This window comes from Bufo bufo, chromosome 11 (genome assembly GCF_905171765.1).
Source record: "Bufo bufo chromosome 11, aBufBuf1.1, whole genome shotgun sequence".
In the NCBI taxonomy this organism is placed as follows: domain Eukaryota; kingdom Metazoa; phylum Chordata; class Amphibia; order Anura; family Bufonidae; genus Bufo; species Bufo bufo.
The window spans coordinates 63143831-63165526 of NC_053399.1; the positions used below are offsets into that span (position 1 = coordinate 63143831).

Genomic DNA, 21696 nt, shown 5'->3' on the forward strand with positions numbered 1-21696 from the left:
TCACGGCAGTGTTCTTAAGCTAAATTGTGAGTGAGCCCACTCCCTTGGATGAGAAGCAGCCCCACACATGAATAATCTCATGGTTCCTCTGTTGACATGAAACAGGGCCATCAGTTGGACATCACTAGCAGACGATGTAGGAGAAATTGTACTTGATTATCCATGTATACCTGTGCTTGGATTTTTCCATGAAGCCAGAATGAAAATGACCATTGTGCATATTGATGGATATATTCTGAGAACCTGAATTTAGTACAAAATCGTTTTTTTTTTAATTATTTGTAATTTTTTATTTATTATTAGTGAGTTTCTTCATCTACTTTTGAAAATGTAGTTTTTTGAAAATGTAGTTTTTGGAAATGTTCCGAACTTTAAAGCATTGTGTTTATAACACACCTATTGTGACAAATTCAGGAATAGACATGACAGACTTTGGTGATTAGAATTCAGTTGTGAAAGAGAAGCTTGTCCTATAAGCACTGCTCTACATGAGGGAGCTGGCTTTAAAGGAAGTCTTTAGGAGCTAATCTTTAATTTATAACCGTTCTATTTGGTTTATGCTTTTCTCTTTAGCATTTCCAGATGTTTAATGTACAGGACCTTGTCAGCAAACTGCACTGAAAATTCTCAATGCTTTCAAGGTTTTACGTGGATTTAACTGTTCGTAACTTATGAGCTGAGAAATGTCTTTCTTTATGACAGATAACATATACTTTATATTATTGAAAAATGCATTAGATCTCGAACTGTTCTCTTTTCATTGTGTTAGATGTTACATAGAATGAGAGCAGTTTGTCAGTGTCCTATGGCTGTGCATGCAGAAGTTGTTGGACGTGAGATCAGAAAATGTTTAAGTATGTGTCAGAAGAGAAAGTATTCCTAGTGTTAGAGCCCAAGAGGCAATATTTAGCCTTTTATCTGTGAATACTGCTCTGTTAGAGCTTCTCATCAGTGACATAGATGCATAAAATGTAATTAATTGTACGGATAACTGTGTGAATGAAGACGCCTGCTTGTTTAGTCAGTTTCTTCATGCAGACACTTCCACACAGCAATGTGCTTGTAGACTCTTTTGGCCAGAGCTCTGAAGTCTTCATATGCTGCTTGTGATATGTGATCTGTGTCCCTGCTGCTTATGTTCCATCTGCATTTAGCATCGTCCTAAGGAAACTGACCATCAATCAGCTCCTCTGGTGTGTTCTGGCAGCTCGCTGGCACACAGGGTGATTAAGTCAGTGCTTTGACTCCGTGTCTGTGTCTCATAACACCCCGGCAGGTTGAAAGATTTCAACAAACAGCCCCTGTCTTTATCCTTGGCGGAGGCAGCTGTTAGTATTCACCAGCATCTTTCCCACCAAAAACAGAGACACCCAGCCTTGTCCGGAGACCATTCTGCTTTGTAGTATCGGGTGAGATGCCAGGAAATTGATTTATCAGACGTTGCATCTAAAGCGAATCAATCTTCCCAAGCAGATTTTTGCTTATTTGTAACTTTAGTATGGGTGAAGGGACGAGAAGGAACTGTATGTGACATTCCAGGTGCCAGCTCTCCTTGGTGGACCTCAGGTTCATCATGGAGATGGAGCAGGGCAGCCTGTCCAACTTTCCATCCTATCATAATACTGCAGTTTTACTTCTCGGCACAATCACCTTTTAATGCAATGTAAAGAGCATATGTCATTAAAGGGCCTCTGCCATCACATTTTAGATAGAATAGTCTATCTTTTTTTACAGAAAACAGATGGATTGTTTTTATATTTTTTGACGTCTATGTATTCTACTTTTGCCCTGGCTCTTACCTTCCTCCTTTGTTTGGACAATGGCATCCCTCGGTATTTAGGAGTTTTATCCCTCTTTGCTGTCTGCTACATTTCATTTTCAATGCAGGATAACAGGCCGAACTGGATGGACAAATGTCTTTTTTCGGCCTTATGTACTGTGTTACTATGTAATGGTATAGTACTGCCATAATTAAAAACAGACAAAAATTTGTTGAATATTGAGTTAAAAAAAAAACCTTTCTGATAGAAGTGTCCTTTTTAATCGCTTGGGTAATTTATCATTTATCAAACTGGTGTAAAGTAGAACTGGCTTAGTTGCCCACAGCAACCAATCAGATCCCACCTTTTATTTTCTAAAGGAGCTGTCACTAATGAAAGGTGGAATCTGATGGGCAACTAAGTCAGTTCTACTTTGCAGCAGTTTGATAAAGGACTATTATTATTTATGTATATAATTTTACATTGATATACCAAATTTATTTACCAGAATGTTCTTTTATTATACTACATTGTCCTGAATTTCATTGTGTTTCTTATTACAAAAATGAGGCTTTGTGCATGCCCATTAGGAATGCCACATAGTATAGTCTTCTTGGCCATGTTAACAGATGACTGGTTTTCCAAAATGACGTCACATACTCCTCTGAACAACAGTGAAAACAATCAATCTACAGTGATTTAATAAATATATAACATAGTCTATATGAATGTTATTTTTCTATATGGCACCAACATAGCCATGTAGTATCAAAACCATGCCACACTTTGCCTGTAGTACCATGCATTAACAACATATTGGGCAAACGTTGCTGATAGTCATGAAGTGTCTACATAGATTCACAGAATGGCCATATAGTGCGACTGTTCACAGCAGCACCTTGAGTACCATATTTTGTCCACATTTTCATGCAGTGGTCACATAGGGGAACATCTATGAAGATCGGCGATTTAGATGCCAGTCTTCGTCCCTCCTTCTCTGGCAGTTCATCCGCCTAAGTTATGTAGAGGCACCAGCATTTACATAACTTAGGTGGACTTTACTGTCCTAGTATGTGAGTAAGGCTGATTGCCATCACATGTAGAGCTGCCCAGGCGGCTGAGGTGTGGGGCTGAACACACACTGCACTTCACATCATTACCATCTATTGATGAGATCATGCCTATAATATTGTCTAAATATACGCCAGCTCCCTTGCTGGCGTAGATTTAGACAATTTTCTACGCTTAAAACAGGCATGGAAAATGATAAATTACACCGACCTACAGGCCCCCCCTTCTCCACGCCGTGTCCCCTTTTTTTAATACCAGGAGTAAGTGGCGGAAAAGGGGAAAAAGTTGCAGATTGTTGCGCAAATAACCGGTGACCGATATATGCCAAAAAGTGGTATGTATCAGTTCACAAATAACCCCCATAGTGCCCATGTAGTTTGGGGACTTGCAGAAGTAATGTGTGAAGTCACACACATTTGGACGTGACATTATGGTCACGTCCTGTTGGAGAAACCCCATTCTCTATATCCTCCACAAACAGCTGACCTGCATGATATCAGCAGTCTGCACTGGGGGCTGCCTAACTGTGCAGGCAGCGCTGGCTTGTTTTGGGGGGGAGGGGGGGATTTGATGTTCCCTGCTCCAACAGCACTTGAGCTGAGAATCATTCTAGTGCATGCTCTGTAGTAAAGGAGCGCAGGGACAGGCAATGAATATGTCATCAGAGATGACTGACATGTTCACTGTGGGTTGGAACCAGGCAGCCAGTATCATGTGCACAATGAACGGCACGTGGTCAGGGAGCACGGAGGAAGCAGCACCACATTGCTGGCCCAGTAAGGAAGTTTTTAATAAATATCATTTACAGTTGTTGCACACGGCAAGAAGGTATCAGTTTTGGAATACCCCTTTAATGGCAAGGAAGCAGTATATTGTGAAGACCCAAGCCACAGCTGCCAATTGTGGATGTTTAAGAGCACACCACAATTTTAATCCTAAAACCTTATTGTACTTTAACACTTGCGGCAGAGAATTCCGGCAGGCAATTCCGTCGCCTGAACTGCCTGCTGAATCCGGCAATCCGGACACAAACTGATGGCATTTGTCAGACGTATCCAGTATTTTCTCCGTCCAAAAAAACGTAAGAGGAACTGAACTGATGCATCCTGAACAGATTGCTCTCCATTCAGAATGCATTAGGATAAAACTGATCAGTTTTTTTTTTCCCGGTATTGAACTCCTGTGACGGAACTCAATGCCGGAAAAGAATAACGCTAATGTGAAAGTATCCTTATGGTCCAGTAGACATTTATAATTTGTTTCTGCTGCTTTCAATGAGAAAGCTTTGCCCATTCTGCAATATGGTATCTGTGATTTAAACCTGGGTAGTGATGTAGCAAAAAGACCGGCACCTTGCAGGATTTCAATCAGGAATTCGATTTATTGGTCACATATTATTATTTCATAGTGACGCGTTTCAGCACCAATGTGCTTTCTTCAGACTATGTACAGTCGTGGCCAAAAGTTTAGAAAATTACATAAATATTGGAAATTGGAAAAGTTGCTGCTTAAGTTTTTATAATAGCAATTTGCATATACTCCAGAATGTTATGAAGAGTGATCAGATGAATTGCATAGTCCTTCTTTGCCATGAAAATTAACTTAATCCCACAAAACCTTTCCACTGCATTTCATTGCTGTCATTAAAGGACCTGCTGAGATCATTTCAGTAATCGTCTTATTAACTCAGGTGAGAATGTTGACGAGCACAAGGCTGGAGATCATTATGTCAGGCTGATTGGGTTAAAATGGCAGACTTGACATGTTAAAAGGAGGGTGATGCTTGAAATCATTGTTCTTCCATTGTTAACCATGGTGACCTGCAAAGAAACGCGTGCAGCCATCATTGCGTTGCATAAAAATGGCTTCACAGGCAAGGATACTGTGGCTACTAAGATTGCACCTCTATCAACAATTTATAGGATCATCAAGAACTTCAAGGAAAGAGGTTCAATTCTTGTTAAGAAGGCTTCAGGGCGTCCAAGAAAGTCCAGCAAGCGCCAGGATCGTCTCCTAAAGAGGATTCAGCTGCGGGATCGGAGTGCCACCAGTGCAGAGCTTGCTCAGGAATGGCAGCAGGTAGGTGTGAGCGCATCTGCACGCACAGTGAGGCGAAGACTTTTGGAAGATGGCCTGGTGTCAAGAAGGGCAGCAAAGAAGCCACTTCTCTCCAAATAAAACATCAGGGACAGATTGATCTTCTGCAGAAAGTATGGTGAATGGACTGCTGAGGACTGGGGCAAAGTCATATTCTCCGATGAAGCCTCTTTCCGATTGTTTGGGGCATCTGGAAAAAGGCTTGTCCGGAGAAGAAAAGGTGAGCGCTACCATCAGTCCTGTGTCATGCCAACAGTAAAGCATCCTGAGACCATTCATGTGTGGGGTTGCTTCTCATCCAAGAAAGTGGGCTCACTCACAATTTTGCCCAAAAACACAGCCATGAATAAAGAATGGTACCAAAACACCCTCCAACAGCAACTTCTTCCAACAATCCAACAACAGTTTGGTGAAGAACAATGCATTTTCCAGCACGATGGAGCACCGTGCCATAAGGCAAAAGTGATAACTAAGTGGCTCGGGGACCAAAACGTTGACATTTTGGGTCCATGGCCTGGAAACTCCCCAGATCTTAATCCCATTGAGAACTTGTGGTCAATCCTCAAGAGGCGGGTGGACAAACAAAAACCCACTAATTCTGACAAACTCCAAGAAGTGATTATGAAAGAATGGGTTGCTATCAGTCAGGAATTGGCCCAGAAGTTGATTGAGAGCATGCCCAGTCGAATTGCAGAGGTCCTGAAAAAGAAGGGCCAACACTGCAAATACTGACTCTTTGCATAAATGTCATGTAATTGTCGATTAAAGACTTTGAAACGTATGAAGTGTGTGTAATTATATTTCACTACATCACAGAAACAACTGAAACAAAGATCTAAAAGCAGTTTAGCAGCAAACTTTGTGAAAACTAATATTTGTGTCATTCTCAAAACTTTTGGCCATGACTGTACAAACATCTCACATGCAATCTTTAAATAGACAAATGAAATACAGAGGAACTGACATCATCAGCAAAACTAGTAGACTTGTGTTTACTCAGTCTGTCCTTCATTCTCATTGAGGTTTCCCCCACATATAATAATCCACATGAACACTTGAGAATGTAAACCACAAATCTACTATCACATGTAAATGTGCCCCTTATCGGAATCTTTTCACCTGAATGTGGGTGGGAGAAACACGAACCCTTAATGACACTAGAGCAATTTACACAGTTGAGACAGGGAAATGTACATTGTCTAGGGGAAGACAAGGTACTTTGTCTCATTTCTATTTTATTACTACCCACATCAGCCTGAACTATTTTATCTCTAATGTTGAGTCGATGCATTTCACCTTTATTTATAAAATAATCAAAAATTTACCAAACATTTAGAAAAATTAGCAATTTTAAAAATTTCAATTTCTCTGCTTTTAAAACAGAAACTGATACCTCATAAAATATTTATTAACATTCCCCATATGTCTACTTTATGTTGGCATCATTTTGGAAATGTCATTTTATTTTTTTAGGACGTTAGAAGGCTTAGAATTGTAGAAGCAATTCGTAAAATTTTAAAGAAAATTTCCAAAACCCACTTTTTATGGACCAGTTCAGGTCTAAAGTCACTTTGTGGGGCCTACATAGTGGATTCCCCCCATTGTAGAAACTACACCCCTCAAGTTACTCAAAACTTATTTTACAAACGTTGTTACCTTTTAGGTGTTCCACAAGAATTAAAGGAAAATGGAGATGACATTTCAAAATCTTACTTTTTTGGCAGATTTTCCATTTTAATCCATTTTTTTCTTTAACACATCGAGGGTTAACAGCCAAACAAAACTCAATATTTATTACCCTGATTTTGCGGTTTATAGAAACACCCCAGATGTGGTCGTAAACTGATGTAAGGGCACACGGCAGGGCGCAGAAGAAAAGGAGCGCCGTATGGTATTTAGAAGGCAGATTTACCTGAACTGGTTTTTCGATGCCATGTCCCATTTGAAGCCACCCTTACAGTAGAAACTCCCAAAAAGTGACCCCATTTTGGAAACTAGGGGATAAGGTGCCAGTTTTATTGGTACTATTTTGGGGTACATATAATTTTTAATTGCTCTATATTACATTTTTTGTGAGGCAAGGTAACCAAAAAATAGCTGTTTTGGCACCGTTTTTATTTTTTACAACATTCATCTTACAGGGTAGAATAGATCATGTGCTATTTTTTTAGCCCAAGTAGTTACGGACGCAATTATATCAAATCTGTCTACTTTCTTTGTTTAAATTTTACATAATAAAGCTTTTTTTTTTTTTTTTTTTTTATAACGAACGCCATATTTATTTATTTTTTCTGCCGATCGTCTGGTGCAGGAGATCGTTTTTTGCAGGAAGAGTTGACATTTTTATTGGTACCATTTTTGGGTGCATATGATTTTTTGATTATTCATTATTTCACTTTATGGGGCAAGGTGACCTAAAAATTGGTTGTTTTAGCACAGTTTTTATTTATTTTATTTTTACAGCGTTCACCTGAAGGAATTGAGGATTTTTTTTATTTAATTTTTTTACATCTGAAACATTTAAAAAAAAGATATATATATTTTTTAAACACTTTGCGTCCCCCCGCTCATACAAGATCTCTGGGGCACATTTACCTTTATTTTTTTATTTTATTTTCACCATTGATTTCTCCTGTAACTGGGGCTGACATAGCAGCCCCAGTTACAGGGGAAATACACCCCCCAGAGAGGCTGTACAGCAGAATCCATCGAGGTCTGTAGAAAACCTGACAGCTCCTGCACTCTCCCGCCCCCTGGTGGTCACATGACCACCGGGCCAGGACAGGAAGCACATAGCGCTTCCTGATCTGTATACACAGCTATTTAGAAGGCAGGACACCTGGGAACTGTCCCTGCCTTCTCTCTGGGGTGGCCTGCTGTCACAGACAGCGGGCCCCCCGTTCAGCAGCTGCACTATTAGCGTGCAGCTGCCATCTCTGAATGGACGTTCCATAACATCCATTCAGAGATAAACATCCGCCCATAGGACGTTTATATCATATGGGTGGATGTGAAGTGGTTAATTGATTTGCAATAAAAGATATATATATATATATATATATATATATATATATATAATATATATATATAACAAGTAAAATTGGCCTCTACATAAATGTATTTCTTGTGAAACGTCTGCATTTTAGTGCATGCAATTAAAATATTTATAGGATCTGAAAGAACAAACGTCATGTGTTAACTATTATGCTTTATGCTCTCCTGGGTTTAATACATCTTTGTTTCTATTTCTTTGCAGCCAGGACTATTTCTGTTCGTATGTTTTTTTGTGTTCTATCCCCAGCTATGTTAGCAGTTGCATGCAAAAAAGTGCAGTGAAGGGGTTCTACATTTCTTAAAGGAAGTCTGTTACTAGCATCCTCCCCATCTGGCTGTTTTCATAGACACACAGCTGTAGTTCACCTTATTGACCCCTTAAAGACTGGGCCTATTTTCATTTTTGCATTTTTTTTTTCTCCCCATGTTCCAGTACCATGTCTTGTATTGGATTACAGGAAGAAAAATTCTATTAGGGGGTAAAAAAAATTAAAAAAAACAACAACAACACACAATTGCATGAAGGTTTTTGGGGTTTTGACATCACAGCATTCACAGTCCTCTAAAAATGACATGAATAAAAAGGATGTGGGAATTGGGTGTGTGGACACTTCCGATGTCCCTCAGAGGTGACCCTGGGAAAGCGCCAATCAACTGGGTGGGGTGGCCGCTGGGATTAACAGAAAGGGGGTTGGAATAAGGTACAAAAGGTATGGGAGACAGTAGAAGATCATAAAGGACAATAAAAAACAATGGTAAGGATTAAAATCAATAAATATAAAAAGAGAAAAGAAAATTGTAGTAAAAACTTAAAAATCACCACTGGTTGTGGGGAATAGATATGTGTGTGTGTGTGTGTGTGTGTGTGTGTGTGTGTATATATATACAGTACAGACCAAAAGTTTGGACACACCTTCTCATTCAAAGAGTTTTCTTTATTTTCATGACTATGAAAATTGTAGATTCACACTGAAGGCATCAAAACTATGAATTAACACATGTGGAATTATATACATAACAAACAAGTGTGAAACAACTGAAAATATGTCATATTCTAGGTTCTTCAAAGTAGCCACCTTTTGCTTTGATTACTGCTTTGCACACTCTTGGCATTCTCTTGATGAGCTTCAAGAGGTAGTCCCCTGAAATGGTTTTCACTTCTCTGTGCACTGCTAGTGAATCTGGAGCGCATTTGGGGCCTACTGCGCATGTCCGGAAGTGGTAACTAGGAGCAATGCGTTCTAGGTTGGAACGCACATATTGGAAGTGGCACCGCGGCTGTCAGGATCTGCCAGGTGGGGTGGTGGTGGACCTGTCAAAACTGGGTGGGACTATCAACTAGTGGGGTTTTTTGAAGGCTGGTGGAGACCCATATGGGATGGTAGTATTTTTTGGAAGCTGTGGATGGATGATATTGATAATGTCTTGGTCATGAGTGTGGTAATGCAACCTGTGAGGGTGAAGGGTGTTACAGTGGAGATACATGCGTGTGAGGATGAATGACGGAAGATGGGAGAATGGGTGGGCAAAAATTATGGAAATGGGCAAGTGTATATGTATGTGTTGGATATAAAATATATATATATGAAATATATAGCGATCCGAATCACATGAGGAATTCTGATGTGTTGGAGTAAATATGATATGATATCACTCCACAACACATTGTTTAATCACACTATCACCCAGTAATACCCCACACAAATCCATTCACAACATACATCAATAACGGTATCAAACATTAAAATTCAAACCTGAACATTAAATTAACTCTTCACACACACACACACTTTTTTTTATATATATATATCCATTTTTAAACACATTAAACTAACTCTGCACACACACCTTAATACAATATACACCCATCTTTTCCATCACCATCCTTTGTCACATCATCACTATTCCAACACACCAGTTTGGATTCCAACACACCAATTTGAATCCCTACACATTTTATAATTTCCTTATCTATTTGATACATTTTAGTTACTTAAATTTTTTCAAATTTTTTTTTTTCATTTTGTATATATTTTTTCTATATATATTTTTTTCTATATATTAAAATATATATATATATATTTTATATGTATAATACTATCAATCATTAAATTATCTCCTCACACACATCCATTTATAATATAACATACATCGATTTGTCCCTACACCACCCTCCGCCATATCATATCATATTTACTCCAACACATCAGAATTCCTCATGTGATTATGATCGCTATATATTTCATATATATATGAACACATACATATACACTTGCCCATTTCCATAATTTTTGCCCACCCATTCTCCCATCTTCCGTCATCCATCCTCACACGCATGTATCTCCACTGTACCACCCTTCACCCTCACAGGTTACCACACTCATGACCAAGACATTATCAATATCATCCATCCACAGCTTCCAAAAAATACTACTATCCCATATGGGTCTCCACCAGGTTTCAAAAAACCCCACTAGTTGATAGTCCCACCCAGTTTTGACAGGTCCACCACCACCCCACCCCCAATCGCCAGTCAGAGTGCTCTCCTAGCAGATCTAGACAGCCGTGGTGCCACTTCCGGTACGTGTGTTCCAACCTGGAACGCATTGCTCCTAGTTATCACTTCCAGACATGCGCCATAGGCCTCAAATGCGCTCCGGACTCACTAGCAGTGCACAGAGAAGCTCCGCACCGCGATCGCCGACCCGGATTCCTGACGTCAACACAGGTGACGTAATCCTAGCAGCCCAACACGCCCACCCTTTTTGGCGCCCTTTCTGACCACTCCCCTCTATTTTTGGTGCAATTTTCATGTTTTAGCCCAACACCCAGGCCATAAATAGCCCCCCCTTCCACACCACAAGTAATACTGCTCCTGATGAAGGGACATCGTCCCGAAACGCATTGAACCAGATTTTATACACAAGAATAAAATAAATTTGAACAGAAACTTCCTGACTGTGGCTGCCTTCATCTTTCACCATCTTGAGGCGATCCTGGCTGGGGAGGTATTGGTTTACCGTGAATTATGCTTATCCGAGTAACACTTCCCCCCACACAGAAGTGTGTGTGTGTGTGTGTGTGTGTGTGTGTGTGTGTATATATATATATATATATATATATATATATATATATATATTCCCCACGACCAGTGATTATTTTAAAGTTCTTACTACAATTTTCTTTTCTCTTTTGAGCACCCAGTTGATTGGCGCTTTCCCAGGGTCACCTCTGAGGGAGATTGGGAGTGTCCACACACCCAATTCCCACACCCTTTTTATTCATCTCCATTTACCTGCAGACTAGTCTGCAGGGTTGACCCTCCGTAGCAGCCGCTCCACAGCCCCCTACTTTTTTTTCCCTTCCATCCCCTGGCGCCTCTAGTTACTTCGGATCCCCTGGACACCCGCTCCATTGGATCCCTGTAACCCTCACACACTCTCGCTCTATCTCTCTCTTCGCCTAAAAATGACATGACGTCCTTATTCTGCGGCTCAATATGATTGCGGCGATACCAAACTTGTATAGTTTTTATTTTATTACTTTTGCATCGCTATATTCAGACTTTTTTTTATATTTCAGTCTACAGAGTTGTATGAGGGCTTGTTTTTTGCGTAACGAACTGTAATTTTTATTGGTACCATTTTAGTAGTATGTGTGAATTTTTGATCACTGTTACCCAATTTTTTGGGCGGACAAGTAATGTAATATGTAATTTTTTATTGTTTATATATTTTAATATGTAAAATTAAGAAAGGGAGGGGGGATTTAAACTTTTTTCTTTTACTTTATATTTAATAACTATTATCCCCCTTGGGGGTAGAACCTGGAATCTTTTGATCCCTTATCCTATTCACCCTAATAGAGATTTATTAGTGCGAATAGGATTCTGACACTGTCCCTGCTGAGCTATGCCTCGTGCAAAAAGTACTTCTTTGGTGAGTTTTTCTTCTGTCAGGCTGCTCAGACATGATGGTATATCATAGGCATTATCACATCATTACCATCTATTGTAGAGAAGTGCAGTGTGTGCTCAGTCCCCACACCTCAGCCGCCTGGGCAGCTCTACATGTGATGGCAACCAGCCTTACTCACATTGTAGGGCAGTTTGCCGGCAGCCATTTTAAATCATTTCCGGAGAACCTCTTTAAGGAAGTTGTCATCTGTTGTCTTAGGCTAGGTTCACATCAGCATTGCGGTATTTTGGTAATCTGTTCCAGCAGAGGAATGGCATGCAGCGTTATTTTTCCATCAGAAAGCCAACGTTCATGCCATAAACCCAACGGACTGGAGATCCGGCAGTATCCATCTATGCCAGATGCAGTAATTACAGTAGTCTGCTCCTATGCCAGAATACTGCAACACACGTGTGGACACAGTCTTACACTACTCAACGACCACTTTACGTAGGATGTTACGGAGTTAAACTTTACATTAGTGTGTTTTGTCTATCGATATCTTACCTTAATTCTGGATTCCTCTCTTACTACTTCACCTAATAATTTACTTACCTCTGTTCTCCCTTGTTTTAGGCTCGCAAGTTGGATGTGTATTTTGAATATGAAGAGAAGTTAATGAGCAAATCTACTTTGGATAAGTCTCTTCTAGACATCATATCTGACCCTGATGGTAAGGTTTTTGTTTTTGTTTTTTCTTTATTATGGTGCTCATCAGTAATGAATAGGTCAACCTGACAAGGAATGTCAGTGGGTGTAAAATGCTGCTAGTTCTGATTTTGTTCCTAATCCTCGCTCTACTTTTCAGGTCTTGGCTTATGAAGCCAGCACAATCAACACCTCATTAATTTCCCGTGTCCGGCCTCACAGCATGCCTTAAGGAAGCCGCTGGCAGAGAAAGTACCACACATCTCTGTACATGGCACTGTCCCATTAAACTAACTTCACATACCGTATGTGAATTCTAGAATAACCACCTTTTCACATACTTAAAGGGCTTATCCCATGATTATTGTAAAAAATGAAATTCCAATATCATATAATACATGACAGTCGCTTTTTAACAAAGCTAGAACCAGCCCTGTACCTCACATGGATCCAGAGATCTCCCCATTCATTGCTCTGCTAGATTTATATCAAGCTGACATCTTAGGGAAAGGGTGTGCTCTTTCTACTGCAGCGCGTGACAGTTAAAGGATAGCACTGAGCATGTGCTTCCATCTCAGTGAGCAGGACAAAGAAATTAGAAAAAGAGAAAACAGCAGGTGGCGCTAGTTACATAGTTAATATGGTTGAAAAAATACATAAGTCCATCAGGTTCAACCAAGGAATAGGTGGGGATGCGAATCCCAGAAGGAAGTGAGACTCAGATTTCTCCACGTTTTCATAAGCATTAAAGTCATTTACTTTTAAGAATTCGTCTAAACCATTTTTAAAACTGTCCACTGTTCCTGCTGTGACCACGTCCAGAGGAAGTCTATTCCACAGATTTACTGTTCTTACAGTAAAGAAGCTTTGACGCTTCTGGAGACTGAACTTTTTCTTCTCCAGTCGGAGGCAGTGCCCCCTTGTCTTTTAAGCGCATTTTACATGGAACTGTTTTTCACCGTATTTTTTGTATGGCCCATTTATATATTTGTATAGGTTAATCATGTCCCCCCTTAGACGTCTCCTCTCAAGACTAAATAACTGCCCCATTTCAGTTTAGTCGCTCTCCTCTGTACTTTTTCCAGCTGCTGAGCTTCCTTTTTGTGGACTGGTGCCCAGAACTGAGGCCGCACCAGCCCTTTGTAAAGTGGTAGTATTACATCCCTGCCACGTTTAATGCATGACAATATCCTGGTGGCCTTAGAAGCAGCTGATTGACATTGTATACTGTAATGTAATCTACCATCCACAAGGACACCCAAATCCTTCTCTAGAAGTGACTCTCCCAGTGCTACATCCCCCTAGGACATATGAAGCACAGAGATTATTACTATCAAGGAATAGCTATAATAATTAAATTTTTTATTACACACAATTACAAAAGTATTCAGATCCAGGTTACTGGTTTGAAAAATGTAGAACATTTTTTGTCAGACAGCCCCTTTAAAGTGAAACTAAACTTTCATAGAAGTTGCTTTTAAACTTTTCCAAATGCCCTAAAATTCATTTTTTATGTATTTTTCTAATTGATTTAGCCGTTTCCTGCCAGTCTGTGTGTAGCGATTATCAGTGTTGTGTATAGAGAATCCATATTATATCCAAAATCAACAGGAGTAGATGCAGCAGTCAGCTCAGTACAGGCAGGAGCACACAGTTCATGCCTGTGTCCACTCCGTTTAGGGTCATGTACATTCCAGGCGCAACTTTTGATACTTGGCACTATTGATATTCAACATGGTCACCATTACAGGTCACCCAGCTTCCTTAGGTCCTGAGTACAGATTCATTGTATATACATATAGTTGAAACAGGCAGCAACAGGACACGGACATGATCCAGACTCGTTTTTCTGTCCCGATGAAGAGTAAGACCAAATGGACCCTTGGACAATAGAAATCAGTGGCAACAGGATAGCCATCCTGTTTTAAATGGATTTTCCAAAACATTTTAACTGATGACCTATCCTCCGATCCCCAGTATCTGATTGGTAGGGGTCCAACACCTGGGACCCTCGCAAATCAGCCGTTTTGTGAAGGCATCAGCTCTCCCAGTAAGACTCCAGACTTCTCGCAACTTCGCCTTGAACATATGACGTCATGTTTATTGGTCCCATGGCCTAGGTGCAGCTCAGCCCATTCACTTCAAGCACGGCCACTATGCAATACATGACACTATGACATATGGCAAGGTGTCTTCTCAAACAGCTGATTAGGGGGGGTCCCAGGTGACAGAACGCAACCGATCAGATACTGATGACCTATCCACAGGTCATCAGTTAAAATATCTTGAAAACGTATTTGAAGACCCTGTTTTTCCATTCTTAAAAAGGAAAAAAAAACTCTTATGGCTCTTTTGCACAAGCGTGTCTTTTGTGGGAATCACACTCTGGTCTGGACTACAGAAGCGCACCGCATTATCATGATTGATAATGTTCTGTGTCTCTGCCTGACCTGTAATGGAATCATAATGACATAAAGCTGTCAGTATCTCTCACACGGAACATGAATCCAGCTAGGGACACGCTTGTGAAAGAGTCTTTATTGTCCTCAACCTCAAAAACGTATGGCTACAGTTGACTCCCTGGACCCAATTATTAAAATAAGTTAAAGATCATTGATTTGTTAAGGTCAGAAAATGCAGCTCATCATATGTTTAATGTGGTCGCATTAACTTAGACTGTTTCCTGTCTTGTATAAGCTGCCTTTTAATTCCAGGAAATCCTTGGCACCGATCAACCAGTGCTCCTGAAAACTCACAAACATCATGAGCTCTTCCAAGCTGTGAACCCTATGTCAAGTCTCACTGTTCTGGCCCTTGTAACATTTCTACTCATTTAGGTCTTTTCAGACAGGCCTACTTAGTAGGAGGCCATGGTGCTGTCGGTAGAATGCACTGCCGGTGTAGAAGACATTTATGTTATAATGTAATCCGCCACCTTGTATTATACTACCCATACTTTCATCTATTATAAGAGTGCCTGCATACGGTGCAGGCAGGGGCGTAGCTAGAAATGACTGGGCCTCATTGCAAAAAAAAATTATGACCCCCCTCCCCCTCCCTGATCTCCCATGTGTGTTTTGCGGATCCGCAAAACACGGACACCGGCAATGTGCATTCCGCATTTTGCGGACCGCACATCGCCGACACTATATAGAAAATGCCTTTTCTTGTCCGCATGTGCAGACAAGAATAGGACATGTTCTATTTTTTCGGGAACACAATTGTGGACCCGGAAGTGCGGATCCGCAATTACGGATGCGGGCATGACAGTGTGTCCCCATAGAAATGAATGAGTCCGCAATTCCGTTCTGCAAAATGCGGAACAGAATTGCGGACGTGTGAATGGACCCTTACCCCTACACCATGCAGTACAGAATGCATTATAAAATCCATACCCCATGCCATACAATATACGGTATAGTTCATACACCATGCTGTACACAGTATAATCCATACACCATGCCGTACAATATACACAATAACCCCACAGTGTAGGTGTTATACTGTATATTGTATGGCATGGTGTATGGATTATTCTGTATATTGTACCGCATGGTGCAGGGATTATACTGTATACTGTAGTCATCTATAGTGCCAGGTGCGGACACAGACAGCAGAGGGCCCCTGTGCAAAAAATGTGCCTGGGCCCCCCACCCCCATGCCAAATTCTCAACCTAACCTATTCTATTCTAACATTACATACAGCAATACAAAACATACAGGGTAAGGCTATTTTCACACCTGTGGCAGTACGATCCGGCCACCTAATCCGGCAGAAAATGCAAGGAATTGACTGGACACAAAGCACAGCATGCAGCGGTTTATGTCCCGCTGATTCTCTGCATTTTTGCCAGATTGTGGCCGGATCTCTGCCATACCCCATTATAGTTAATGGGGCTGGCGGGCATTCTGTCTGCATCCAGCAGTGCCGGATCCAGTGAATTCTCAGCTGGAACAGCCGCCAGGATCACTAACGCAGATGTGAAAGTAGCCTCATACAGCGCCCCATACCTCTTATATCCAGTGACGTCTCCTTTTGATGCAGATGTTCTCTTTCTTCATCTTCTTCATTCAGACCAGACCGCCATGATGATTTCTTTCAGCCATCTCACGTCTCTGCAGAGTTTGACAGACATCTTAGTTTCCTACTTTTCCATCATCCTCCAATTAACATCCCATCATGCACCCCCAATACTGAGAAGCTGTTCCCCCCAAAACTATACTGCAAAAAGAACTGTGCTAAGCTGATGCTGTGCCAGGGTGCCCCCACAGTAATGGTGCTCCCAAAGTCCCAACAATAGTAATTATTTCTTTGCCAGAGTGCATTTAGTAGTAATAGTGCTCCTACAGTGCCCCCAACAGTAATTGTGTCCCACAAGTAATAATGCTCCCATACTCTCCCAGTTGTAATAAAGCCCACCATAATGCCCCGATAGTAATAATTCTCTTTATAATGTGTGACAGTAGAACCCCCCCCCCCCCCCCCCCCTTATAATGTGCACCAGTACAAAAAATGCCCGTTGTGTGGCAGTAAAAAAAGAAATACCTCCTCTTAGTGCCCCCAGTAGAGCCAATGTCCCCAGAGGGCCCTCATATGTTCCAATGACCCGTACTGTGTGCCACTACAAAAAACACTTAGTTCCACCAGTTGAGCTTAGGTGCCCATAGTGACCTTATAATTTGTGCCAGTATAAAATACTCCTATATAGTCCCCCCCAGAAGATGCCCCCATAGATCTCCTTCCCCGTCTCCATAGTGCCCTCCATAATGTGGCACTATAAAATGCCCCTATAGACTGCCCCACATAGATGCCTCCATAATGCTTCTTTCCTCCCTTCCCCATAGTGGCACCAAAATGGGTGCCAGTATTAAATGCCCCTATATAATGCCCTCATAGTTCTCTTGTCCCCCACTTCTCCATAGTGCCCCCCTACAATGCGTGCCAGTATATAGGGCCCCCAGTAGATGCCACCATAGTGCTTCCCCTTTTCTCCATAGTGCCCCCCATGTTGTGCCAGTATATAGGGCCCCCATAGTGCTTCCCCTCTTCTCCATAGTGCCCCCGTATTGTGCCAGTATATAGGGCCCCATAGTGCTTCCCCTATTCTCCATAGTGCCCCCGTATCGTGCCAGTATATAGGGCCCCATAGTGCCCCCCATATTGTGACAGTATATAGGCCCCCCATATTGTGACAGTATATAGGGCCCCATAGTGCTTCCCCTCTTCTCCATAGTGCCCCCCCATATTGTGCCAGTATATAGGGCCCCATAGTGCTTCCCCTCTTCTCAATAGTGCCCCACCCATATTGTGCCAGTATATAGGCCCCCCATATTGTGCCAGTATATAGGGCCCCATAGTGCTTCCCCTCTTCTCCATAGTGCCCCCCCCCATATTGTGCCAGTATATAGGGCCCCCCCATATTGTGCCAGTATATAGGGCCCCCCCATATTGTGCCAGTATATATGGCCCCAATAGTGCTTCCCCTCTTCTCCATAGTGCCCCCCCCCATATTGTGCCAGTATATAGGGCCCCCCATATTGTGCCAGTATATAGGGCCCCCCCATATTGTGCCAGTATATATGGCCCCAATAGTGCTTCCCCTCTTCTCCATAGTGCCCCCCCATATTGTGCCAGTATATAGGGGCCCCCACCCCCCTTCTTGCCACAGTATAGTATAAAATTAAATAATAAAAACAATAAACTCATATACTTACCTCCATGCTGCTGTCAGCGATGCGATGCAGGCCTCTTCCGGCCTGTGTCCCGCTCTGTACGGCTCAGGCGGCGCGGTGACGTCATCGTTCCGCCTGCATCGGCCTCTGATAGGCTACAGGCCCAGTGCCTGTAGCCTATCAGCGGAACGGGCAAGGGAGACGCCTCTCCCCTGCTCCATTCATCTGTATCGCTGTCCTGAGGACGGCGATACACAGATGAATATGGAGATGAGCGCTTCCACAATGGAGGTGCTCATCTCCACTCCTGCTGCTGCCACAAGAATTAAAAGAAATAATAAAAAATCAGCCGGCGGTCCGGGCCCCCAGTGGCATAGGGCCCCATAGCCATTGCTATGGCGATCCCTACGCCACTGTGTGCAGGTTTGTATGCAACAAATCTGCACCAAATCCACACAAAAAAAAAACACAACAACAATTGGCATATTGCAGATTTCAAAATCCACCCAGCAGGTCAATTTCCACGCCTAAGAAAAAGTAAAGTGTACACACTCTGCTGGTACTGTATTACACAGCGTTTTTTCACACAAAATCAAAGTGGCAAAAACTAACATAATCTGCAAGCACCCTAAGGACAACATTCACTTTTCTTAGCATTATTCTGATGCCTCGATGAAAAGTTGGATGTTCTTTGGCTAATGAGGCCGGGTAAGGCTACTTTCACATCTGCGCTTTCCCTTTCCGCTATTGAGATCTGTCATAGGATCTCAATAGCGGGGGGAAAACGCTTCCGTTTGTCCCCATTCATTGTTAACAAAGTACATCAGAATGCATTTCGTTCCGTTTGGCTGCGTGCTCATCGCGGACAGAATAACGCTGCAAGCAGCATTTTTCTGTCCGCCATGTGATGCAGAGCAAGATGGATCCGTCATGACACACAATGTAAGTCAATGGGGATGGATCCGTTTTCTCGGACACAAAAGAAAACGGATCCGTCCCCCATTGACTTACAATGGTTTTAGAGACTGATCCGTCTTGGCTATTTTAGAGATAAAACAACCAGATGAGTTCAGAACGGATGCAGACGGTTGTATTATTATGACAGAAGCTTTTTTGCTGATCCATGACTGATCCAGCAAAAACGCTGCTGTGAAAGTAGCCAGAGTCACATTAGAATTTTAGAATGGGTACACCCGTAACTTACATGTATGTGTTGGCATGTAAAATGTCATGTACTTCATTCTTTATCTCTCTCTTGAGTACTTGTATACTCAGGCTGTTGTTTTTGCATTCATGATGTCCATTGCTCGGGACACTGAGCCCCTCATTTTGTGCATTCAGTTGAGCACTTTTTATTATATACTTTTATTACTTCAGATTACCGTATTTTTTCGCCCTAGGTTTTTGAGGATGAAAATAAGAAAAAAAAAAATTTGCACCAAAAGGTGTGCTTTTGATGGGTTTTGAATTAATGGTGGTCTGTGCATGACACTATTATGGGGGATCTGTGGATGGCACTATTATGGGGGATCTGTGGATGGCACTGTTATGGGGTGGGGGATCTGTGGATGGCATTGTTATGGGGTGGGGGATCTGTGGATGGCATTGTTTCGGGATGGGATATAGTGGATGGCATTGTTATGGGGTGGGGGATCTGTGGATGGCATTGTTATGGGGTGGGGGATCTGTGGATGGCATTGTTATGGGGTGGGGGATCTGTGGATGGCACTTTTATGGGGGGGGATCTGTGGATGACACTGCTATATGTCATCCACAGATCCCCCTCATAACAGTGTCCCCAATACACCGGCCCTCTGCTCACCGCAGTATTTATAAACATTAATCCTTATCCTGTTAATAAGTTTAACTAAAGCTGCGCTCTGCCCTGTTCCCCTGTATACCCTGTATCAGTACAGCACTTACGAACAAGCTTCCATAGCAGGCAGAGCAGACGGCAGCAGTAACGTCACTCACTGATGTCGCGCGCCTGCTTCATTCATAAAATGGGAGGAGCAGGCGCGCAACGTCAGTGAGTGACGTTACTGCTGCCGTTCGCTCTGCCTGTTATGGAAGCTTGTTCGTAAGTTCTGTACTGATAGAGGGGAACGGGGAGAGCGCAGCTCTAGTTATACTTATTAACAGGATAAGGATTAATGCTTATAAATACTGCGCTGAGCGGCGGGGCCCGGTGTAAGAGTACAGTGACTGCACCGGGCCCCGCCCCTAGTTCCGGACTCCAGCCCCTCCTCTCTCCCGGCTCATACATCGCAGTCTGCGATGTAAAATGGAAGCATTTTCCCCATACGACGCAGGGGCATTTCCCCCCCCCCCCCCCCCCCCCCACACACTTTTGGGAGGGGGGAAAGTGCGTCTTATGGGGCGAAAAATACGGTATGTAATACTACAGTTATAACAGAGAGTTTGTATTTTTTCTAAGGGATTATTACAGAATACCCTTTATATTAGAATTGAGAATGAGAATTTACTGTTAATGGCCAGTTAAAAAGGGCTTTTTCAGCATTTACTTTTTATTAAAATTATATCTTGCTGATCTCATTGACAGAAAATCTTTCTAATAAATTGCAGGAGGGAAGCTCCAGCCTTCATGTGAGCAGACTGTTCATGGTTAGGTTTGATTCCTGTGTCTGTTTATTCCTAAGGCATATTTGTTTAGTGGTCTGAAATAACATAAGCCTGAGAACCTGCTGAGTACCTTCTACCCAGAAACTGGACCTGTCTGTACCTCCAAAGCCTGGTGTAGGAAGGAACTGGTTATCACCCTGAGGTCAATGGACATTTCACATAATTGTTGACATTTGGTTGGTGAAACACATTTTGACTTGAGGGCTAATTACTATATTCTGTATAGCGATAAAAGCAGATAATCGGTTATTTATCCTAAGAAGGAAAGGAAGCTGGGTTTAATGACTTTATTATGTATGTGTATCTGTTTAGATAATTAATACATCATTGCTGCTGTTCCTGGGAAGTAATTACACAGTCACAGAATATTTGATCCCCAATTTTAGAAAGTCACAGAAAACCACTTTAATAAAACATAACCTTTAGAATAATAATAAAACACCCAAATATGAAAAAAATGCAAAATGAAAAAAACAAAACATATGCTACTTCGGCTAATATTTGAAGTAGGTGGGTAGTGGTAGTCGATGATGGATGTATGGGATACTATCCCTATTTATGGCCCTACATTTGAGACCCTACCTACATACAGAACAGCCGCCCGGATAGCCGCTATCCCGTATCTCGAACCTCCTGTACACCCTGGGATGGCCCTGATATTGGGATAGAAATGCACCAATTATGTTGGTGCAAAAAAAAAAGACTAGTAGCCAAAATATATATCAAGTGGTACCAAAAATAATACAGAAATTATGCCTCAATTGATCATACACAATAGAAGAAAAGAAGTAGTG

The 21696-nt window shown here is 41.9% G+C and overlaps 1 protein-coding gene across 2 annotated transcripts in view; it reads left to right on the forward strand.

The window, feature by feature from the left end:
- The window catches only part of SCFD1 (sec1 family domain containing 1), a 149091-nt gene that overhangs the window by 84597 nt on the left and 42798 nt on the right, over nucleotides 1–21696 (forward strand). For both annotated transcript variants that reach the window (XM_040411182.1, XM_040411183.1), the window contains exon 15: nucleotides 12515–12611. In XM_040411182.1, coding sequence (XP_040267116.1) covers nucleotides 12515–12611 — 97 coding nt within the window. The remainder of the gene's footprint in view (nucleotides 1–12514; nucleotides 12612–21696) is intronic.